General features: G+C 37.5%; 1 protein-coding gene across 1 annotated transcript in view; it reads left to right on the top strand.

The window, feature by feature from the left end:
- Positions 1–23,198, top strand: part of CYP2C19 (cytochrome P450 family 2 subfamily C member 19) — a 56,013-nt gene extending 32,815 nt beyond the window's left edge. Inside the window, exons 6-9 of the mRNA XM_011738320.3 lie at positions 5,920–6,061; positions 14,961–15,148; positions 19,839–19,980; positions 22,656–23,198. Of these exons, the coding sequence (XP_011736622.2) occupies positions 5,920–6,061; positions 14,961–15,148; positions 19,839–19,980; positions 22,656–22,837 (654 nt within the window). The 3' untranslated portion in view covers positions 22,838–23,198. The remainder of the gene's footprint in view (positions 1–5,919; positions 6,062–14,960; positions 15,149–19,838; positions 19,981–22,655) is intronic.
- Positions 23,199–23,399: the final 201 nt, after the last annotated feature.

Raw genomic sequence — 23,399 nt, 5'->3', positions numbered from 1 at the left:
CTAGATTTTCCAGTTTATTTGCATAGAGGCGTTTTTAGTATTCTCTGATGGTAGTTTGTATTCCTGTGGAGTCAGTGGTAATATCCCCTTTATCATTTTTTATTGTGTCTATTTGATTCTTCTCTCTTTTCTTCTTTATTAGTCTGGCTAGCAGCCTATCTATTCTGTTAATCTTAACAAAAAACCAGCTCCTGGATTCATTAATTTTTTGAAGAGTTCCTGAATCTCTGTCTTCTTCAGTACTGCTCTGATCTTAGTTATTTCTTGTCTTCTGATAGCTTTTGCATTTGTTTGCTCTTGCTTCTCTAGTTCTTTTAATTGTGATGTCAGGGTGTCAATTTTAGATCTTTCCCTCTTTCTCCTGTGGGCATTTAGTGGCCTAAATTTTCCTCTAAGCACTGTTTTAGCTGTATCCCAGGGATTCTAGTATGTTGTGTGTTTGTTCTCATTGATTTCAAAGAACTTGTTTATTTCTGCCTTAATTTCATTATTTACCAAGTAGTCATTCAGGAGGAGGTTATTCAGTTTCCATGTAGTCATGCAGTTTTGAGTTTCTTAATCCTCAGTTCTAATTTGATTGTACTGTGGTCTGAGAGACTAAGATTTCTGTTCTTTTACATTTGCTGAGGAGTGTCTTACTTTAAATTATGTGGTTGATTTTAGAATAAGTGCAATGTGATGCTGAGAAGAATGTATATTCTGTTGATTTGGGGAGGAGAGTTCTGTAGATGTCTATTAAGTCCAGTTGGTCCAGAGCTGAGTTCAAGTCCTGAATATCCTTGTTAAATTTTCTGTCTCATTGATCTGTCTAATATTGACAATGGGGTGTTAAAGTCTCACACTATTATTGTGTGGGGTCCTCAGTTTCTTCGTAGGTCTCTAAGAACTTGTTTTATGAGTCAGGGTGCTCCTGTATTGGGTGCATATACATTTAAGATAATTAGCTCTTCTTATTGCATTGATCCCTTTACCATTATGTAATGCCTTTCTTTGTCTTTTTCTTTAATCTTTGTTGGTTGAAAGTCTGTTTTATCAGAGACTAAGATTGCAACCCCTGCTTTTTTTTGCTTTCTAATTGTTCAGTAAATCTTCTTCCATCCCTTTAATTTGACCCTAGGTGTGTCTTTGCATGTGAGATGTGTCTCCTGAATGCAGAACACTGATGGATCTTGACTCTTTATCCAATTTGCCAGTCTCTGTCTTTTAACTTTGACATTTAGTCCATTTACATTTAAGGTGAATATTGTTATATGTGAATTTGATCCTTTCATTATGATGCTAGCTGGTTATTTTTCCCATTAGTTGATGCAGTTCCTTTATAGTGTCAATGGCCTTTACAATTTGGTATGTTTTTGCAGTGGCTGGTACCAGTTGTTCCTTTCCATATATAGTGCTACCTTCAGGGGCTCTTGTAAGGCAAGATGGTGGTGACAAAATCTCTCAGCATTTGCTTGTCTGTAAGGGATTTTATTTTATTTTTTCACTTTGAAGCTTAGCTTGGCTGGATATAAAATTCTGGGTTGAAAATTCTTTTCTTTAAGAATGTTGAATATTGGCCTCCACTCTCTTCTGGCCTGTAGGGTTTCTGCAGAGAGATCCACTGTTAGTCTAATGGGCTTCCATTTGTGGGTAACCCGACCTTTCTCTCTGGCTGCCCTTAACATTTTTTCCTTCATTTCAACCTTGGTGAATCTGACAGTTATGTGTCTTGGGGTTACTCTTCTCGAGAAGTATCTTTGTGATGTTCTTTGTTTTTTCTGAATTTAAATGTTGGTCTATTTTGCTAGGTTAGGGAAATTCTCCTAGATAACATCCTGAAGAGTGTGTGCTAACTTGGTTCCCTTTTCTCCACCAATTTTAGGTACACCAATCAAATGTAGGTTTGGTCTTTTCAAATAGTCCCATATTTCTTGGAGGCTTTGTGTATTCCTTTTCATTTTTTTCTCCAATCTTGTGTTCAGGCTTTATTTCATTAAGTTGATCTTTAATCTCTGATATCCTTTCTTTCACTTGATCGATTCAGCGATTGATACTTATGTATGTTTCATGAAGTTCTTGTGCTTTGTTTTTCAGCTCTATCAGGTCATTTATCTTCTCTCTAAACTGGTTATTCAAGTTAGCTATTCATCTAACCTTTTTTCAAGGTTCTTAGCTGCCTTGCATTGGGTTAGAACATGCTCGTTTCTGTCAGAGGAGTTTGTTATTACCCACCTTCTGAAGCTTACTTCTGTCAGTTCATCAAACTCATTCTCTGTCCAGTTTTGTTCCCTGCTGGCAAGGAGTCATGATTCTTTGGAGGAGAAGAGGTGTTCTGTTTTTTTGAATTTTCAGCCTTTTTGCACTGGTTTTTCCTCATCTGCATTGATTTATCTACCTTTGGTCTTTGATGTTGGTGACCTTCGGATGGCGTTTTTGTGTGGACATCCTTTTTGTTGGTGTTGATGCTATTGCTTTCTTTTTGTTAGTTTTCCTTCTAACAGTCAAGCCCCTCTGCTGCAGGTCTGCTGGGGTTTGCTGGAGGTTGACTCCAGACCGTGTTTGCCTGGGTACCACCAGCGGAAGCTGCAGAGCAGCAAAGATTGCTATCTGTTCCTTCCTCTGGAAGTTTGTCTCATATGGGCACCTACCAGATGCCAGCCAGAGATCTCCTTTCTGAGGTGTCTGTTAACCCCTGCTTGGAGGTGCCTCCCATCAGGAGCCATGGGGCTCAGGGATCCACCTGAGGAGGCAGTGTGTCTTTTAGTAGAGCTCAAGCACTGTGCTGGTAGATCTGCTGCTCCCTTCAGAGCCAGAATGCCAGAACATTTAAGTCTGCTGAAGCTGCACCCACAGCTGCCCCTTCCCCCAGGTGCTCTGCCCCAGTGGGATGGTAGTTTTACCTATAAGCCCCTGACTGGGGATGCTACGTTGTTTTTCAGAGATGCCCTGCCCAGAGAGGAGGAATCTAGAGGGGCAGTCTGGCTACAGCTGCTTTGCTGAGGTGCAGTGGGCTCTGGCCAGTCCGAACCTCCCAACCATTTTGTTTATACTGTGAGGGGAAAATTACCTACTCAAGCCTCAGTAATGGTGGATGCCCCTTCCCCTACCAAACTCGTGCATCCCAGGTAAACTTCAGACTGCTGTACTGGCAGCGAGAATTTCAAGCCAGTGGAACTTAGCTTGCTGGGCTCCATGGGGATGGGATCTGCTGAGCAAGACCACTTGGCTCTTTGGCTTCAGCCCCCTTTCTAGGTGAGTGAAAAGTTCTGTCTCACTGGTGTTCCAGGTGCCACTGGGGTATGAAAAAGTCTCCTGCAGCTAGCTCAGTGTCTGTGCAAATTGGTTCCTCATTTTTGTGCTTGAAACCCAGTGCCCTTGTTGTGTAGGCACCTGAGGGAATCTCCTGGTCTGCAGGTTGAGAAGACCATGGGAAAAGCATAGTATCTGGGCCAGAGTGCACTATTCTTCATGGCACAGTCCCTCACTGCTTCCCTTGGCTAAGGTAGGGAGTTCCCTGACCCTTTGGGGTTCCTGGGTGAGGTGACATTCAACCCTGCTTTGGCTTGCCCTCTGTGGGCTGCACCTATTGCCTAAACAGTTTCAATGAGAGGAGCTGGGTACCTCAGTTGGAAATGCAGAAATAACTTACCTACTTTGTTGATCTTGCTGGGAGCTGCAGATGGAAACTGTTCCAATTCGACCATCTTGCCAGCCACCCCCCTTATTTAGTTTCTTCAAGGTAATTATTTTGAATTCCTTTTTTGAATATATGTTGATTTTGTTTTCATCGAGTTCTGTTATTTGAGAGTTATTATGTCTTTTTGGTGGTGTAATATTTCTTGATTTTTCATGTTTTGTCCCTGCATTGATGTCTATGCATGTGGTGGGACAATGTCTATTCCAGTTTCTAGAGTGGATTTCATAGAGAAAGACTTTCATCTGAAGTTGAGTGTTTGTGTGCAGGTGATGAAGAGTGGGTAACTCAGTTTTTGAATAGATGCAGTGTGATAGTATCTGTGTAGTTTCTCTAGCTGTGGTCAACATCAGAAATAATTTTGGGTGCCTCAGTGGCCTAGGCTGTAGAAGTTTGCAGCAGTATCAGGAGTAGTGTAGGTTGTTAATGTCCCTGGTGTCAAAGTATTTGGGTGTCCTCCCATTTTTATTTTCCTAAAATTAGGGTGACTTAGCCTAAGGGATTCCTTTTGATGTCAAATCTGACATGGCATACATGCAGCTGCATTGGTGCTGGGTTACAGGTATACATCCTTGAAGTTGTCATAGAAACATTATTCTAGACTCAAGGTATTTTAATCAGGTACTGTGACACCTGGGTCTTGGGGTACAGGTTCACTCTCTGTGGCAGAGTTGAATGTAGATTGCCCACAGAGCCAAGATCTGTGACTCTATAGCACACCCTAGCAGCTGAAGCCCACAGACTGAGTTGTAGCTGTGAGTCTGTTTCTGAGGGCGAGGTGCAGGACAATGTCCTGGCCTGTGTCTGAGGTAGAGGGGTGCTCTTTAGATATGAGCACAGCAAGTAGAATATGGCTACTATCATTAATAAGGTAGGATAGGCACATAACTGCTAAATAACCAAGCTGAAGTCAACAGATGGAAATGTTAATACTGGTTTGTGAGTGCACTGTTCTTACTTAAGAGTAATTTTTAACATGACAAGCTTAGAAAACTGTGTGAAGCTGATGTTACCAAGGGATAGGACCATCTTCATCTAGTAAGTAGACATGTTGAGAGGATCTAGTCTATTTCAGTGGTGTTGATTAAACAATATTCAACATGACACACATCACTTGGAGACTCTGAAAACGTAATTAATTTATTACTGGCCTAGAGACTGGTTAAAAAGTAATATGTTTTGTATATTGATGATCTCTTTCAACTAAGTATTCATTATTTGTTGCTTTCTTTCTCCTAACTTCCAAATTATGAAAACTCCAGTCTTTGAGCCTTGGCATATGCATTACCCTTACTCTCTCCTTTATCCCCTGTGACAATTAATCCCTTTATTCTCCATATTCATCATTGTCCTTTCTCTTCATTTTGCATATTTTTATTTATTCCTGCACTGCTGCACCCTAGAAAAAGTTGTCTGTTGCCTCCCATCTCGATTATAATAGTGTGGGCCCATCTTGTTATTGTAAACCCATTCTCTTTCTCTATAATTTATCCTAGGTTTTGCTGTCATATTGCTTTTTTCATATTTATTTTTACAAAATTTCAACTTTATAATGAATCTGGAGGCAATGTTGAGTCCATGTACCTTTCTGACAGAAGAAGATAATTGCAGACTCTTGATTCAGGCTCACAGTATCTAATGATATGGCCCTAATTTACCTTTTTACTAATTTAGATTGTAGTTGTCTACAGGTAATAATGGCTTTAACACATAATGTCTTTATTTATCTCAAATACAGGGAATCTCACAGAGGGGCAATCTAGGGATAATACAGCAGCCCCAAAGCAGCAGAGAGTCAAGGGCCTTCCTTTTTTCCCACTAAATTTAGTATACAGACCTTCATTTTCATTATTAAATCCCAGGATGGGGTCTATTCTACCTCCTACTTCACATTTGTGTTTTGAGTATGAAAGAGGAAATGAAAGTGGACCTAGAGACCTTCTGCTTATATCTTTTGGCAAAAAAAAAAAAAAAAAAAAAAAAAAAAAAAAAGCTGTGTGACTCAGCCAGCTGCAGAGAGCCTGATGAATGGAATTTTTAGGCAAGCATGGAATAAGGGGGTAGCAAATAAAGTTTGGGCCAGATGGCCTACAGCCTCCGCTACACCACACAGTATTTTTTTTCTAGTACTATACTTTCCAGTTTCTATGTTGGTAACCATATAACAATGTGAGTAATTTTGAATTCACTGTAATCAAATATGCTGGTAAATAATTTGTCAGATAATTGCATCAAATCATTCTTAGGAAAAGCACAACCAACAGTCTGAATTTACTATTGAAAACTTGGAAAACACTGCAGTTGACTTGTTTGGAGCTGGGACAGAGACGACAAGCACAACCCTGAGATATGCTCTCCTTCTCCTGCTGAAGCACCCAGAGGTCACAGGTATGATCACAGATGAAGAGTTAATTGACTTTCAGAGAAGATGTTGGGAAGGTGTTGCTAGTGTCCTCCTTCCTGTTTCTCTTAGAGAAGCTTCATTACTTAAACTCTGCTCCCAGCTGTAATCTGTTCCAAACTAATGGTGTGATTAAAATGGGATATCTTGGCCTGGCATGGTGGCTTACACCTGTAATCCCAGCACTTTGGGAGGCTGAGGTGGGTGGATCACTTGAGGCCAGGAGTTCAAGACCAGCCTGGCCAACATAGCCAAATCCCGTCTCTAGTAAAAATGTAAAACCTAGCCAGGCATGGTGGCACGTGGCTGTAATCCCAGCTCCTCGGGAGGCTGAGGCACCCGAATCACTTGAACGCAGGTGGTGGAGGTTGTAGTGAGCCAAGATTGTGCCACTGCCCTCCAGCCTGGGCAACAGAGTGAGACTCTGTCTCAGAAGGAAAAAAAAAAACAAGGAAAAAAAGGTAAAGGGGGCATGTTTACACAGTAGAGGAAGATAACTGAGACAAATGAAGACAGACAGCAGTAGCAAAAGCAATAGAGCTCTGGTCCAAGGTGGGTAGGGCATCTCTGAAAAAAAAAGATAATGATTTATGTCAGGAAGAGACAAGATAAATTGGCCTAGTATTACATGTTGGGTTTATTATGAGAAGCCCATTTTTAAATAGCAAGTATGTTTTTGAAGATAACTTTTCTCATTCTCAAAATTTCAGGTTCGAATGCTGGAGTAGGGAAACTGGAAACTCCACTTATTGAAAGATAAATGGTAATCCTAGAAATGTAGCGAGTCTGCCTGAGAAAATTCCTAGTCTGCTAAGTATTCTAAAAAGTTAGATTCATAAGGAAGGTAATTCTGTTTACTAGAAGAGGTACCTAAAGAATGTTCCATTTAGGCAGAATATGTACCTGAGACAGTTCCCATGAAATTGGTGTTGGACAAAATAAGATTTTGTTTTGAGGGGGTCAATAATTTTATCTTTTATGTACAACTTTACTTTAGAAATTTACTTTTAAGGCCTTCTGCTTATGCTGCAGATAAGAAATATTCTTTTTTTCTCCTCTGTCAGTATCCCCCATTGACATGACAATAACCTAATTACAAATAAGAATTAGGCCTTTTTTTTGAACAGTTACTAACCTATAGAGTTCTACAAGATTTTTTGTCAACTTTCATTATAGATTAAAGGGTTCAAATACAGGTTTGTTACATAGATAAGTTGTGTAATGCTGAGGCTTGGGGTCCCAGCTATTCCATCACACTGACAGTAAACATATTACCCAGCAGATGGTTCTTCAGCCCACATCCCTTTCCTCCCTCCCCCATCTAGTGATCCTCAGTGTCTATTGCTCCCATCTTTAAGTTCTTGTGTATTCAATGCTTACCTCCCACTTATAAGTGAGAACATGCGGTATTTGGTTTTCTGTTCTTGTATTAGATTGCTTAGGATAATGACCTCCCACTTCATCTATCGTCCTGCAAAATACATAATTTTTGTTCTTTCTTGTGGCTGCATAACATTCCATGGTGTATGTATTAGTCTGTTCTCATGCTGTTAATAAAGACATACCTGAGACAGGGTAATTCATAAAGGAAAGAGGTTTAATGGACTCTCAATTCCACATGACTGGAAAGGCCTCACAAAAAGTCTCTGGTAGAGACTTATTCACTATCATGAGAACAGCATGGAAAACTCCTGCCTCCATGATTAAATTACCTCCCATTGAGTTCCTCCCATAACATGTGGGAATTATGGGAGCTACAATTCAAGATGAGATTTGAGTGGGGACACAGCCTAACCATATCAGTGTATATTTACCACATTTTTCTCATACAATCCACTGTGGATGGGCACATAAGTTGATTCCATTTCTTTGCTATTGTGCACAGCACTACAGTGAACATATTGGGGTGTGTGTCTTTTTGATAGAATGAATATTTTTGGGACATATACTCCATAGTGGGATTGCTGGGTCAACTCGTAGTTCTATTTTAAGTTCCTTCAAAAATATCAAAACTGGTTTCCACAGTGGCTGACCTAGTTTGCATACCTACCAACAGTGTAAAAGCATTTCCATTTCTCTGCAACATCACCAGCATCTGTTGTTTTTGGACTTTTTAATATTAATAATTGCTATTCTGACTGGTGTGAGATGGTACCTCATTGTGATTTTGATTTGCATTTCTCTGTTGATTAGTGATGTTGAAGCACTTTTTCATGTTTGTTGGCTGTTTGTATGTCATCTTTTGAGAAGTACCTGTTCATGTCCTTTGCCCATTTTTAATTGATTTTTTTTTGTTTTTGCTTGTTGATTTATTTTATTTTATTTTATTTTTATTTTTTTATAGATTTTGGATATTAGACATTTAGGTCCTTTAAGATAGGAAGAGTACAGGAGATAGTCAAGAAGACTTTAACAAATTTCCTAAACACAGAGAGCATATAGAGGATTGACAAATCTGTACAGAGAGGATAAACTTGTAACCAAAAAGTCAGAAGAGAAAAATTTATCAAGGAGGAAAAGTTAATCAGTGTCCCTTAAGTCTCTCCAATAGTAGTATTTGGAAGTTTCAAGGGTTAAAGAATGGTGGAGAATGAGGCTGAAAAAGGAGGCTTTCCCTGCCTACGTTTCCTCCACAAGCCTTTTCATCAGGTAACTGATTTCTTCCCACAAGAAGAAGGAGGCTCGCTCTCTAGAGAAACTGAGCTTAAGAAGCCCTGTACTCAGAGACACAGGGTAGTGCCAGAAAAGGCATGAGGTGTAGGCTTGAAAGGCAGATTTGGTACGGGTCTGCTCCTTCAATTAGGAGACTCTTAGCTCTTTTATTCATCTTGCTTCCTAAAATTCAGCAGCTAACTTTATCCAACACAAAGGGAACTGATCTAGAGAAATGACATTTTTCTTTCACCATCTTAATGGAAAATTCTCTTCAATGTCCAACAGAGTGAATGAAATGAAAACACATACTGCTAGACACAGGGTTATGGAATGTCAGGACATGAGAATTAAAGGGAAAACCACAAAAACTTTCAGATCTATACCAGGTTATATTGAAACAATTAAGATTCAGAATTCTCAAGAACTATTAATATTATCTTGTATATTAATAGAAATAGGGTGTTTTCATACTTGCATGTTTGCCAAAAATTTTACCTTCTATTTTCCCTTTCTTAGAAAAATATTGGAGAATATGCTTCATTCAAATGCCTGAAACCTAGTTAGAGAAAGTCCTGAGCTCCAGCAATCAGGAAACCTCATGTAGGAGAATGAGAATGTCAGGGAGGCTGCCTAGCACCATACCTAGAAAACAACTACTTCAGAATGGACCTGGTGGATAATTCAGAAGTGAGAGGAGACAGCAAGAACAAAAGAGATGTGACAGATTTTATGAGAGTTTCCAATAGCTCAAAAAGGAGTTTCAAACATCTGCCTGAACATTTGTCAATAATTCTAACTTGGGAAACAGAAATTACAAATTGAAATAAGGAGACATGGTTAAGCCCAGGATAGTACTAAAAATACAATTTAATCATAGTTGTCTTACCAGAGAACCATATTTGTGTAGTCAGAATGATGTAAGCAATGAATACTGATATAAAAATTGTCATCTAAATATATTCTGGAAAAAGGAGTGTTGTAAAGTGAGTGTGTCTATCTGAGGGTGTGTTCAAATATGAGGTGAAGTTGAAGATTAAAATTCTCATCTCTCATAATAAAAAATTATTAATATAATCCACAAAAAGATAAGTAAGAAATAGAAACAGAGTCTTTATTTAAAAATGTGAATGTATGTTCAGAAGAAGCTGCTGGAATGTTGAAAATGGTGAATTTGGAAAGTGTGAGAATGAAGAGAATACCATTGCAATTTGCGACCCCTCCCACACACAGATGCATAAATACAGTCACATATATGCATAAATCTGATAGTATAATTTAATGTTTAAGCAACATGTTATTTTGATATGAAATTAATCCTTGTTTTTTCCAAGACAGTAATTTCATGACTAAATTATATGCTTACTTTATGTTTGCAAACATTTTATTATTTTTATTTATATTAATTATCATATATACTAATGTATATGTATATATAGATTTTTCATTTTTATCTTTTTTAATTTTTATGGGTACATAGTAGTATATATTAATATGTTTGGGGGTACATGAGATGTTTTGATACAGGCGCGCAATGTGAAATAAGCATGTCATGGAGAATGGTGTATCCCCTCAAGCATTTATTCTTTGAGTTACAAACAATTCAATTACATTCTTTAAGTTATTTTAAAATGTACAATTAAGTTATTATTGACTATAGTCACCCTGTTGTGCTACCATATAGTAAGTCTTATTCATCCCCACCTCCCCTCCCAGGCCCCACTACCCTTTCGAGTCTCTGGTAACCATGCTTCTATACTTTATGTCCATTGGTTCAATTCTTTTGTTTTTAGATCCCACAGATAAGTGAGAACATGCTATGTTTATCTTTCTCTGCCTGCCTTATTTCACTTAACATAATGATCTCCAGTTCCCTTCATGTTGCTGAAAATGAGTGAATCTCATTCTTTTTATGACTGAATAGAACTACATTGTGTATATATACTACATTTTCTGTTGATGCATATTAAAGTTGTTTCAAAGTCTTAGCTATTGTGTACGGTGCTGCAACAAACATAAGAGTGCAGATACTTCTTCGATGTACTTATGTCCTTTCTTTTGGGTATATACCCAGCAGTAGGGTTGTTGGATCATATGGTTGCTTTATTTTTAGTTATTTGAGGAATATTCAAACAGCTCTCCATACTGGTCATACTAATTTACATTCCCACCAACACTATACAAGGGTCCACTTATCTCCACATCCTCACTAGCATTTCTTATTGCCTGTCTTTGGATATCAGCCATTTTAACTGGAGTGAGATGACATCTCATTGTAGTTTTGATTTATATTTCTCTGATGATCAGTGGTGTTGACCACCTTTTTGACCACCTCTTACCCATTTAAATGTCTTCTTTTGAGAAACATCTATTCAAATCTTTTGCCCACTTTTGGATTGGATTAGTATATTTTTTTTCTATAGAGTTGCTGGAGTTTCTTATATAGTCTGGTTATTAATCTCTTGTCAGATGAATAGTTTGCAAATATTTTTCTCCATTCTGTAATTGTCTCTTCCCTTTGTTGATTGTATCTTTGGCTGTGCAGAAGCTTTTTAACTTGATGTGATCCCATTTGTTCATGTTTGCTTTGAATGCCTGTGTTTGTAGGGTATTGCTCAAGAAATTTTTGCCTAGACCAATGTCCTGGAGATTTTTCCTAGTGTTTTCCTATGTTAGTTTCAGAGTTTGAGGTCTTAGAGTTAAGCCTTTAATTGATTTTGAGTTGATTTTTGTATATGGCAAGAGATATGAGTTCAGTTTCATTCTTCTTTGTAGGATATTAAGTTTTCCCAGCACATTTATTCAAGAGACTGTCTTTCCCTCAGTGTACATTCTTGGCACATGTGTTAGTCTGTTCTCATGCTTCTAATAAAGCCAACACAAGACTGGGTAATTTATAAAGGAAAGACGTTTAATGGACTCACAGTTCCACATGGCTGGGGAGGCCTCACAATCATGGCGGAAGGTGAATGAGGAGCAAAGTCACGTCTTACATGGCAGCAGGCAGAGAGCTTTGCAGGGGAACACCCATTTATAAAACCATCAGATGTTGTGAGATTTATTCACTACCATGAGAAAAGTATGGAGGATACCACCCCCATGATTCAATTATCCCCACCTGGCCTCACCCTTGACTTGTGGGGATTATTACAATTCAAGATGAGATTTGGGGTGGAGACACAGCCAAACCGTATCAGCACCTTTGTCAAAAATGGGTTCACTCTAGGTCTGTGAAATTGTTTCTGGATTCTGTATTCTGTTCCATTGGTCCATGTGTTTGTTTTTATGTCAGTACCATGCTGTTTTAGTTATCTCTGTAGTATAATTTGAAGTGAGATAATGTGATTCTTCCAGTTTTGTTCTTTTTGCTTAGGATAGTTTTGACTATTCCGGGTCTTTTGTGGGTCCATATAAATTTTAGGATTTATTTTTTCTATTTCTGTGAAGAATGCCATTGATATTTTGATAGGGATTTTATTGAATCTGTAGATTGTTTTGATAGTATGGACATTTTTAACAATATTGATTTTTCCAATCCATGAACATGAAATATTTTTCTATTTGTTGTGTCCTCTTAAATTTCTTTCCTCAGTGTTTCATAGTTTTCATTTTAGGCGTCTTTCAGTTTTTTAGTTAAATTAATTCCTAAGTATTTAATTTTACTTATGGCTATTGTAAATGGGATTACTTTTTAAATTTGGTTTTTCTTTTTGTTCACTGTTGGCATGTAACAACACTACTGATTTTTATGTTGATTTTGTATCCTTTAACTTTACTGAATTTGTTCATCAGTTCTAATAATTATCTTGTGGAATCTTTAGGTTTTTCCTAATATAAGGTTATATCATCTGAACACAAGGATATTTTGACTTTTTCCTTTCCAATTTGGATAGCCTTTATATCTTTGTCTTGTCTGATTGGTCTTGCTAGGTCATCCAGTACTATGATGAATAACAATGGTGACAGTGGGCATCCTTGTCGTGTTCCTGATCTTAGAGGAAATACTCTTGGTTTTCCCCATTCAGTATAGTAGTAGTTGTGGCTCTGTCATATAACTTTTTTATGTTGAGGTATGTTCCTTCTATCTCAGGTTTTTTTAAATGAATTTTTATCAGGAAGGGATGTTAAGTTTTATCAAATACTTTTTAAGCATCAACTGAAATGATATAGCTTTTATCCTTCATTCTTTTGATATGATGTATCACACTGCTTGATTTGCACATGTTGAACCATCCTTGCATCCCAGGGATAAATCCCACTTGGTCATTGTGAATGACCTTTTTATTGTATTGCTGAATTTGGTTTGCCAGTATTTTGTTGAAGATATTTGCACTAGTGTTCATCAGGTATATTGACCTGTAGTTTTCTTTTCTTGACGTGTCTTAGTCTGATTTTGGTATCAGGGTAATACTGGTCTCACAGAATGAGTTTCAAAGTATTCTCTTCTCCTTTATTTTTTGGAATAGTTTGAATAGGATTGGTATTAATTCTTCTTTAAATGTTTGGTAAAATTCAGCAGTGAAGCTAGCCAGTCTTGGGGTTTTCTTTACTGGGATACTTTTTATTTCTCATTTGATCTTGGTACTGGTCATTGCATGTTCAGGTTTTGGATTTTTTCCTGCTTCAAACTCGATGGGTCATATTTGTCTAGTGATTTGTCCATTTCTTCTAGACTTTCCAATTTATTGGCATATAGTTGCTTATAGTAACCACTAATTATTCTTTGAATTTCTGCAGTATCAGTTGTAATGCCTCCTTTTTAATTTGTTTTTATTTATTTGAATCTACTCTGTTTTTTTTTTTAGCCTGGCTAAAGGTTTGTCAATTTTGTTTAACTTCTCAAAAAAGCAACTTTTATTTCATTGATCTTTTGTTTTTCTTCGTTTAAATTTTATTTATTTCTGCTCTGATCTTTATTATTCCTTTTCTTCTATTAATTTTGGGTTTAATTTGCTTTTGCTTTTCTAATTATTTAGGATGCATCATTAGATTGTTTGTCTATTTTCTCCATTTTTGATATAAGTTCTTGTAGCTATAAACTTCCCTTTTAGTACTGGTTTTGCTGTAGCCCCTTGGTTTTGGTATGTTGTGTTTCCATTAAAATTTGTTTCAAGAAATTTTTCAATTTCCTTTTTAATCTCTTCATGGGCCCACTCCCCATTTATGAGTATATTTTTAAATTTCCATTTATTTGTGTAGCTTCCAAAATTCCTCTTGTTATTGATTGCTGGTTTTATTACACTGTGGTCAGAGAAGATGCTTGATATTATTTCAGTTTCTTTGTATATTTTAAGACTTGTTTTGTGACCTAACATATGGTCAATTGTTGATAACAATCCATGTGCTGTGGAAAAGGATGTGTATTCTGTAGCAGTTGGATAAAATATTCTGCAAATATCTATTAGATCCATTTGGTCTATAGTGCACATAAAGTTGAATGTTTCCTTGTTGATTTTCTATCTAGATGACCTGTCCAATGCTGAAAGTGGGATGTTGAAGTCTCCAGCTATTATTGTACTGGGGACTATCTCTCTCTAGTTCTAATTATATTTCTTTTATATATCTGGGTGCTCCATTGTTGGTTGCATATATATTTAAAATTTTTCCATCTTCTTGCCAATCTGACTACTTTATCACCAATAGTGATCTTCTTTGTCTCTTCTTATAGTTTTTGTTTTGAAATCTACTTTTTCTGTTTTAAATATAATAACTCCTGCTCTTTTTTTCTTTTCTATTGGCATGTACTGTCTCATTCCATTCCTTTATTTTCAACCTATGTGTGTCTTTATAAGTGAAGTGTGTTTCTTTTAGGCAACAGATTAATGGGTCTTGTTTATCCATCCAGTCAGTATGTCTTTTGATTGGAGATTTTAGCCCATTTACATTCAGTGTTATTATTGATAAGTAAGGACTTACCCTTGCCCTTTTGTTATTTGTTTTCTGGTTGTTTTGTGGACTTCTCTTCCTTTTTTCAATCCTTCCTGTCTTCCTTTATTGAAGATAATTTTCTATGCTTATATGTGTACAGATTTTTCTTAATGCCTAGTTTATGGTAGTTACACATTTGTGCATCTGTAACAGTCCTCTCTTTACATTTGCATATACTTCCATCACTATAATTTAAATTTCTAATGATGTTTGGATACCTTCATCATGATTCATGTACCCCTGAATTGCTACAACAAATGTGCCATTTTTCTCCTTTTCCATCAGTTTTTACTTGTGTCTTATCAGCTAAAGTCCAGGAAGAGATTGAACGTGTGATTGGCAGAAATCGGAGCCCCTGCATGCAGGACAGGAGCCACATGCCCTACACAGATGCTGTGGTGCACGAGATCCAGAGATACATTGACCTTCTCCCCACCAACCTGCCCCATGCAGTGACCTGTGATGTTAAATTCAGAAACTACCTCATCCCCAAGGTAAGTTTGCTTCTCCTACACTGCAACTCCATGTTTTTGAAGCCCCCAAATTCATAGTATCATTCTTATCCTCTACCATCACTGGGTGAGAGAAGTGCGTAACTCATATGTATGGCAGTTTAATGGGACTTTCTGTTGTTTCCAGTTTGGGGCTACAAAGTTTTGTAACAGGTCCTAGTGTCTGGCAATGTGTGTTTTCCAGATTTATTATCTTTCTTCAAGATTGGTTTGGCTACTCTCAGGTGCTTATATTTCCAGATAAATTTTAAAGGCATTTGTTTGTCAATTTCCCAAAACATTGGGCTGGAATTTCTGTCAGGGTGACATTAAATTTATAGATCAGTTTGGAAAGAGCTGAATCTTGACATGTTGCGTCTTTCCATTCCTGAATATAATTATGCTTCCAATTTATTTGGGATTTCTTTTATTTTCCCAGGAAATTTGTGATTTGTTGTCATGGCTTTCAAGTCTTTGGTTTTCCCTAGATAATTAATATTTTTGTTGTGGAACATAATTAGTTTTTGTCATTCTGATGATGTTAATCTGTCAACTTTGCTAAATTTACTAATCGCTGTTCATAATTTATTTCTGGATTCATTGTAATTTCTGTATAATTATATTGTATCTGGGTTAATACTGTTTTATTACTTATTTTCCATTTCTCATGGGCTTAATGTCTCTTTATTGCATTAATTATTGCATTGGCTAGAATTTCTAGGAGAGTGTTGAATAGAATTGGTGACAGTGGGGATCCTTGTTTCTCATTTCTCATCTGCAGGAAGCAGTGGAAGTTTTCCATTTCAATATCGAGAATGATGCTTGAAGTAGATTTTGGTAGATATTTTTGATCAGATTAGAGAAGTTTGCTGTCATATATATATGTCATAATTGTGTGTAAAATCTTATCAAATCAATTCTCTGCATCTATTTCTATAATTGTGTGTTAGTCTGTTTCCATTGCTATAAAGGAATATGTTTGACTGTCTTTGACTGGGTAATTTGTAAATAAAAGAGTTTTATTTTGTCTCATGGTTTTGCAGGCTGTGCAAAAGGCATAATGGGGGCAGGCATCTGCTCCTAGTGAGGACTTCAGGTAGCTTTCAATCATGGAAGAAGGTGAAGGGGAAGCAAGCATGTCACATGGCAAGAGAGGGAGTAAGAGAAAAAGGAGTGGAAGTGACTTTAAACAACCAGCTCGTGTGTGAACTAACAGAATATGAACTCACTTATTATCATGAGAAGAGCTTTAAGCCACTCAAGAAGAATTCACCCTCATGTCCTAAATACCTCCCACCAGACTCCACCTCCAACATTGGGAATCACATTTCAACATGAGATTTGGAGGGGACAAATATCCACACAACATCAGATTATATGTATTGGGCTTACATTCCTCAATAAATAGAAATAAGTATGCACATAGAGATGAATTGACCTTCTTCATATTGTTTAGGGCTTCAGTGTTTACATTCACAAGAGATTTGGTTTGTAATTTTTTTTCTTAGAATTTTCAGGATTTTTGATATTAAGATTATGCCAGCCTTATAAAACTAGGCAAGAAAAGTTTCCTAATGCGAGTCTGATTTTATTGCCGTTCCCTCTCCCCACTTTTCTTCTTGTGATCACTTAGTTGTATCTTTGAAATGCCTGATAACTTTTGGTTAAATACCAGATGCTATATATAAGAAACTGCAGAATTTCAGAGGTTTATATTCTTCAAAGAAAGATTCATTCCTCTCCCATAGGCAGTCATAATGACATAACACCTGTTGTCATGATTCAGAATTGGACATAATGTGAACCCAGTCGAAAATTGAGTGTCAGTGTTAGCTTAGCTCTTGAGGTTCTCCTACCTCTGGAACCTTGAGACCAATTTTTGTCTTGGCAGCTTTACAATGCCTTCTATCACATGGTTTCTGTATTTATCCAGACACTCCAGTTGCCATCTCAAACCTACTTTTTCCAATTAAAACCAATACATATGATTAGTAAAATAAAAAATAATATAACTGAAAGTTGTATTTTCAAGAGGAAAAAGGAATGATATTGGTAAGGTTGCAATTACTAATGTCATCTTTTGAAGAAGACAGGATTGATAATTTACTGAGAGATTATGGGGCTTACTCTAGTGGTCACTGATTTAGTACAAGAGATAAGACTTCAATGCACTCTGTTATCACAAACACAGGAGGTAACCAGGAGAAGACTTTTGTTTCTCAAAATTAGGGTCTGAGGGTAATAGTAATGAAACTTACTTCTCCTCCTATAACTAACTAAATGAGAAATATACTGAAGAATCAGCTAGGAGCTGCCAGTCTCCCCAGTTCACTGCATCATCTTTGGTGAACAGCTGGAAGGGAATACTACATCTGATGAGCTTCTTCATTCATCCCCCTGCAGGGCAGCTCATGCTGTGCCTGGTGTCTTTTGAGCCCTGAGAAGCCAGAGCCCAAGGGAATCACCCATTGAATCCCTTCTTCATGGAATAGCCCAGTACAGAAAAATGCAGCACTGTGTGGCCAATTCTACCCTCTTTACATATCAGATACATGTGTTTTTCTGCTACAGGCTGGATCCATTTATCTAGCTGGAGATAATAGTCTGAGACAGGAGTTGGCAAACTGTTTCTGTAATGGGCCAGATAGTAAATATTTTAGATTTTCCGGCCATGTGGTTTCTGTTGCAATACTTGACATCTCTTATTGTAGCATGAAAGCAGTCATAAACAATCTGCAAATGAATGAGGATTGATATGTTCCAATTTTTATAGAAACAAATGTAAATTTCCTATAAAATGTGTTTCAAAAATATTATTTTTTATTTGCATTTGTTCAATGTGAATACTTTTAGCTCACATACCATACAAAAACAGGTGGCAGGATGGACTTGTGCAGGGAGTATTTTTTATTGATGCCTAATATAAGACATTCCTGTCCAGTAGAATTTTCTGCAAATATGTGTGATTGATTTGTGCTTTTGTGTCCTATTAAAGAATATTTGTCAGCACAAGATTCCAAAGACTGGCTTTTAACCTTCCTGGAATATTTTTGCTTGAGCTCTTATATTTAGATCAATGACATATTTCAAATGAATTTTTATTTGTAATATGAAGTAATAATTGTCATGCTTCAATGCCTATAAATTTCTAGTTATTCAAGTAACATTTGTTGAAATAAATCTGCTTTGGTTCTTAATAACATTTTAATATAGTACTTGTTTATAAATATTCAAGGGAATATTTTTGAAAAACCAAATCATAGACTATTGATATGAAAATTTAGGGGGTAGAATTTTTCTTCACCTTTTTATTATAAAATATTTTAAAATCAGTAACATTACACACACATATGTATATGTACATATGGCAGTATGTGTATTTATCTACTTTGATATCTGTCCATCCATCTATTTATGCTTCAGTACTTCAGTACGTATAGCACAATAACAATGGTTTTCTCCTACATGACAATAATAGCATTCATAATGTGGAGTTATTAATACAATAATATTATTAACTACACAGCTTATATTTAAAATTTTCCAATTTTTAAAGAATATGTTAATCGCTTTTTTTCTTGCAATTCACTCTCCAGTCAAGAAACAGGCACATAATTTCGGTATCCTGTTATTTTCATCTCCCGTAATCAAGAAGAGTCCATTTCCTCTGTTTCCTTTCGACATGTTGACCTCTGTGAAGAGTTGAGACCGTTAGTCATTTAAATTTTCCTGGGGCTCATTTTGTATGATTCTTTTCTAGATATTATATTCCAGTTATGACTTTGGCAGGAAAACTACATAGTACTTTGAATATCCCACTGAATCACAGTGGTGAGGCAGGGGCACATAATGTCACATATGTCATTATTGGTTATGCTAAGATTCTCACCAAATAAGTTGGAATCTGCCAGATCTCTTCATTGATGGGGTTCTGATTTTCATGTGTGAATGATGAAAATCTATGGCATGGTACTTTAAAACTGAACACCCTGCTTCCCAAGTCACACATCCAATAGTTTTATCTTTCATTAATGATCCTCACCTGACCTGATGATTTTGACCTGAATGGTTACAAATACGTGATTTTTCTAATTTCATTGTTCCTTCTGTATTTTTAAGCTAGGATTAATCTGTAATGAATATCTCTCCCATATCTTTAAATGAAGACAAACAAACTGCATGGCAATGACAAGAACTCAATAGTTTTATACTTGTGACTATACTAGTTATCATCCCAGAAGACGTCATTTGAAACTCAATCATGTGTTTATTCACAAATGCCCTGTGAACAGATACTGTGGCCATTTCCCATGTCAAAAGAGACTTCAACTTTAAGTCATACTCTACACATAAGGTTGGTGAAAACCAAAGTGATGGAATAGAGCAGCAAGTGTGGACAGCCACTAGTGTCCAAGCTTGATGAAAAGGAGGACAGATTCAGAAGGTTGCACCCAAGTATCCAAGTACTGAGGACTTCAAATGTGATTGCAGGGCACTTTAGCAAGATTATTGTCACTGGTCTTAAGCTAATGCCTCTTATTACTTGGTCTATCCATCTGGAAATGGTACTGCTCTTCTTTGGAATGGTGTTTCCTCATCTGCACATCAAAAGATTCAACTATGTGATTACCACTATTTCTTCAACCTTCATGACTTCTTTACAGCTCAGTTCATCTATGTCTCTTGTTTATAGGGCACGACCATATTAATTTCCCTGACTTCTGTGCTACATGACAACAAAGAATTTCCCAACCCAGAGATGTTTGACCCTCGTCACTTTCTGGACGAAGGTGGCAATTTTAAGAAAAGTAACTACTTCATGCCTTTCTCAGCAGGTAATATAAATGTATTTCCATTTGTGTCTCAGGGTATAAGATAACTTTTTTGATCAGTTGGAACTTACATGTGCCTCCTCTGCAGTGGTACAATTACCCTTTGTACACGATCAAGAGCACTGTTCTGAATGTCTGTGTGCTCCCTGCTCATGATATATCCTAATTATTGAGCCAGATTAGTGGGCTTTGGGGAGTTAATCCAATTCTTCCAAATTGAGAAAGTTGAAGTATAGGTTGGTTGAATTCTGCCTCTAGATACACCACTGAGGTACCCAAGAACTCCTCCTAGAAGATAAAACTAATTACATTTTCCTCACTAGCCATGAGGAAGTTATCTCACTCCAAAACTTCACTGAGTGTTTTCCACATGGTGTCCCTCACCCCCTAGGCTGGGCCTGTAGGATAAAATTATCCTCAAACACTGAAGAGGGTCTTAAAAGGCTCGCTTCTGAGTTTTGAAAGCAGAGTAAACAGATCATTGTAGTTCAATAGGACTGAGGCTGTGATATAGGAAAGAACAGGCTGTTGGGGTTTGAGAGGTAGATGGAAAAGCTGTCTGCTTCTTGTTCTCTTATACCCCAAAGTGAGGCATAAGTAACATTTTAATAGCAGTAAAGACATTTGAGCTATCTCAAAGGAGGCAGAGAGGATGAAAGGAAGATAATGCAGGGCTGTTAAAGGAGATAATGAGCCACAGAAGCAGGACATTAGCTCTAAATAATGGATATTAGAACCTTTGCCAAATAACTGTCAATGGGAGGAGAGGGACATTGGGAATGTAGCAGGATACTCTGCAGTGATGCAGAGCACCACGTTCTTCCCCTAGTCATGGCCATGTATCTTGGATGTTGGATCTCCACACCTGAAATGTGTGTGCTGAGCGTCTGGTGGTAGAATCTCCTTTCTTCATTCTGTGGCCTTTGATATCTGCTTTATATCTGGCACTGTAGATACCAAGACAACAAGAAAAGAAACCTTCCTTCAAGCATTCACATTTGGCACATGTATTAGTCCATTCTTACATTGCTATAAAGAACTACCTGAGACCGGGTAATTAATGAAGAAAAGAGTTTTAATTGACTCACAGTTCCACAGGCTGTACAGGAAGCATAGCTGGGAGACCTCAGGAAACTTGCAATCATGGTGGGAGGCAGAGTGGAAGCAAACACATCTTTCCATGGCAGAGCAGGAGAGAGAGAGCAAAGAGGAAAGGCTACATACCTTTAAACAACCAGATCTTATGAGAACTCACTATCATGAGAACAGCAAGGGGGAAATTATCCCCCATGATTCTATCACCTCTCACCAGGTATCTCCCCCAACATTGGGAATTACAATTTGACATGAGGTTTGGGTAAGGACCCAGAGCCTAACCATATCACATTCTAATAAATAAACAAATCAGTAATTATTATTCTAGGTGACCCATGCTACCTGTTTCTTTGGCCATGACAAAATATCCAGGACTAGGCAATTGATGAATAATGGAAATATATTTCTCACAGTTCTTAAGGCTGGGAGTTCCAAAATTGAGGTGTCAGCAAGTTCAGTGTCTAGGGAGGGCCTATTCCTTATAGATAATGCACCCTCTGTATCCTTATATGACAGAAGGGCAAAAAAGGCAAAAAGGGTGAAATGGCTCCCTTGTATCTCTTGATGTTATTAGTTTAGCAAGGACAGATCCCTCCTTACTTATTCACTTCCTAAAAGGAGCCATCTCTTTAGTAATGTTGCATTGGGTATTATTTGTCAACATATGAATTTGGGGGCGGCATATTCAGACCATAGCACATTTTTCAATGGAAGCATAAATATAATGTTGAGGAAACCAAGAGAAAGCAACATTTTTCTTGCTCAAGAAGATGACAAAGAGGGTAAAAAAGGAGATAAAATGTGACCTATGTCCTGACTGCAGTAACAGAAAAGTTCATCTTGATCAAAAGGAGCAGCATGCTGTAAAACTTGAAACCTTGTGGTGTGCTGGAGACTGATGACGAGTGGCTATGCCTAGAGTTGACAGTATCGAATTTGAAGAGTGCAAGGAGTGATATGGATCATCAGACTGGAAACAGAATGTGAGGTCCAGGTCAATCCATTGGGACCTTATCCTATAGGACAGACAGGGAAGCCATTTAAAGTTTTAAAGTGAGAAGGTGGCATGTTTAGACATGTGCTCCTGAAAGTACCTAGGGGAAAAAAAAATATTTGACTGCATGTTGAGCCAGAAATACAAAGGGAAATACAGTATGTTAGCTTCCTCCTCTAAGCCCTTCTCAGTTAAATCCACTTGACAAGGAATGTATGTTTCTAAAGAAAGATTGACGAAGGCATTTAAAGTCTGTAGAAAGATTTTAATAAAGTGCTTGGCATGTAGCTGGTACTCAATAAATATTTGTTCAATATAGGGTGGCTGTTAAGATCTGATATTAGGTGAAGAGTCAGTATGTCCATTCATTTTTCAGTTGCCTATCCATCCATCCATTCATCCATTTATCTATCCACCCATCCATCCATTCATTCATGCATGCACCCATCCACCCATCTATCTCCTCATCCCTCTTACAATTCACTGAACAGTTATTGCATATTCTGTTTGTGCCAGTTACAGAGACAGTGTTTGTCACTGTCACAGTTATACATGAGGAGTAACTGCTCTCTGTGTTTGCTATTTTCAGGAAAACGGATTTGTGTGGGAGAAGCCCTGGCCCGCATGGAGCTGTTTTTATTCTTGACCTCCGTTTTACAGAACTTTAACCTGAAATCTCTGGTTGACCCAAAGGACCTTGACACCACTCCAGTTGTCAATGGGTTTGCCTCTGTGCCACCCTTCTACCAGCTGTGCTTCATTCCTGTTTGAAGAAGAGCAGATGGTCTGGTTGCTGCTGTACTGTCCCTGCAGCTCTCTTTCCTCTGGGGCGTTATCCACATTTCACTATATGTGATGCCTTTTCTGGCCTGTCATCTCACATTTTCCCTTCCCTCAAGATCTAGTGAACATTCAGCCTCCGTTAAGGAGAGTTTCCTATGCTTCACAGTGCAAATATATCTGCTATTCTCCATACTCTGTAACGGTTGCATTGACTGTCACCTAATGCTGATACTTATCTAATGTTGTTATTAATATGTTATTATTAAATAGAGAAAGATGATTTGTGTATCATAATTCAAAGGCATTTCTTCTTTGCATGTTCTAAATAAAAAGCATTATTATTTGCTGAGTCAGTTTATTAGACCTTCCTTCTTTTATGCATAATGCAGGTCAGAAGTTAAAGAAAAATAGAGTTCCAGGAGGCCCTGCTGGTTCTCAAAACGATAAGGACAGAAAGGACAAAGGGGAAGAGGGTAGGGAAGCTATTTTTGCTGAGTGTGAGAGTTATTTGAGGATTGGATTTGAAAGTGAGAAACTGTTCAGGAGCAGC

Source organism: Macaca nemestrina, chromosome 9 (assembly GCF_043159975.1).
Source record: "Macaca nemestrina isolate mMacNem1 chromosome 9, mMacNem.hap1, whole genome shotgun sequence".
In the NCBI taxonomy this organism is placed as follows: Eukaryota; Metazoa; Chordata; class Mammalia; order Primates; family Cercopithecidae; genus Macaca; species Macaca nemestrina.
Note: the sequence above shows the minus strand (reverse complement) of the source record. Positions and strands in the feature narration are given on the sequence as shown.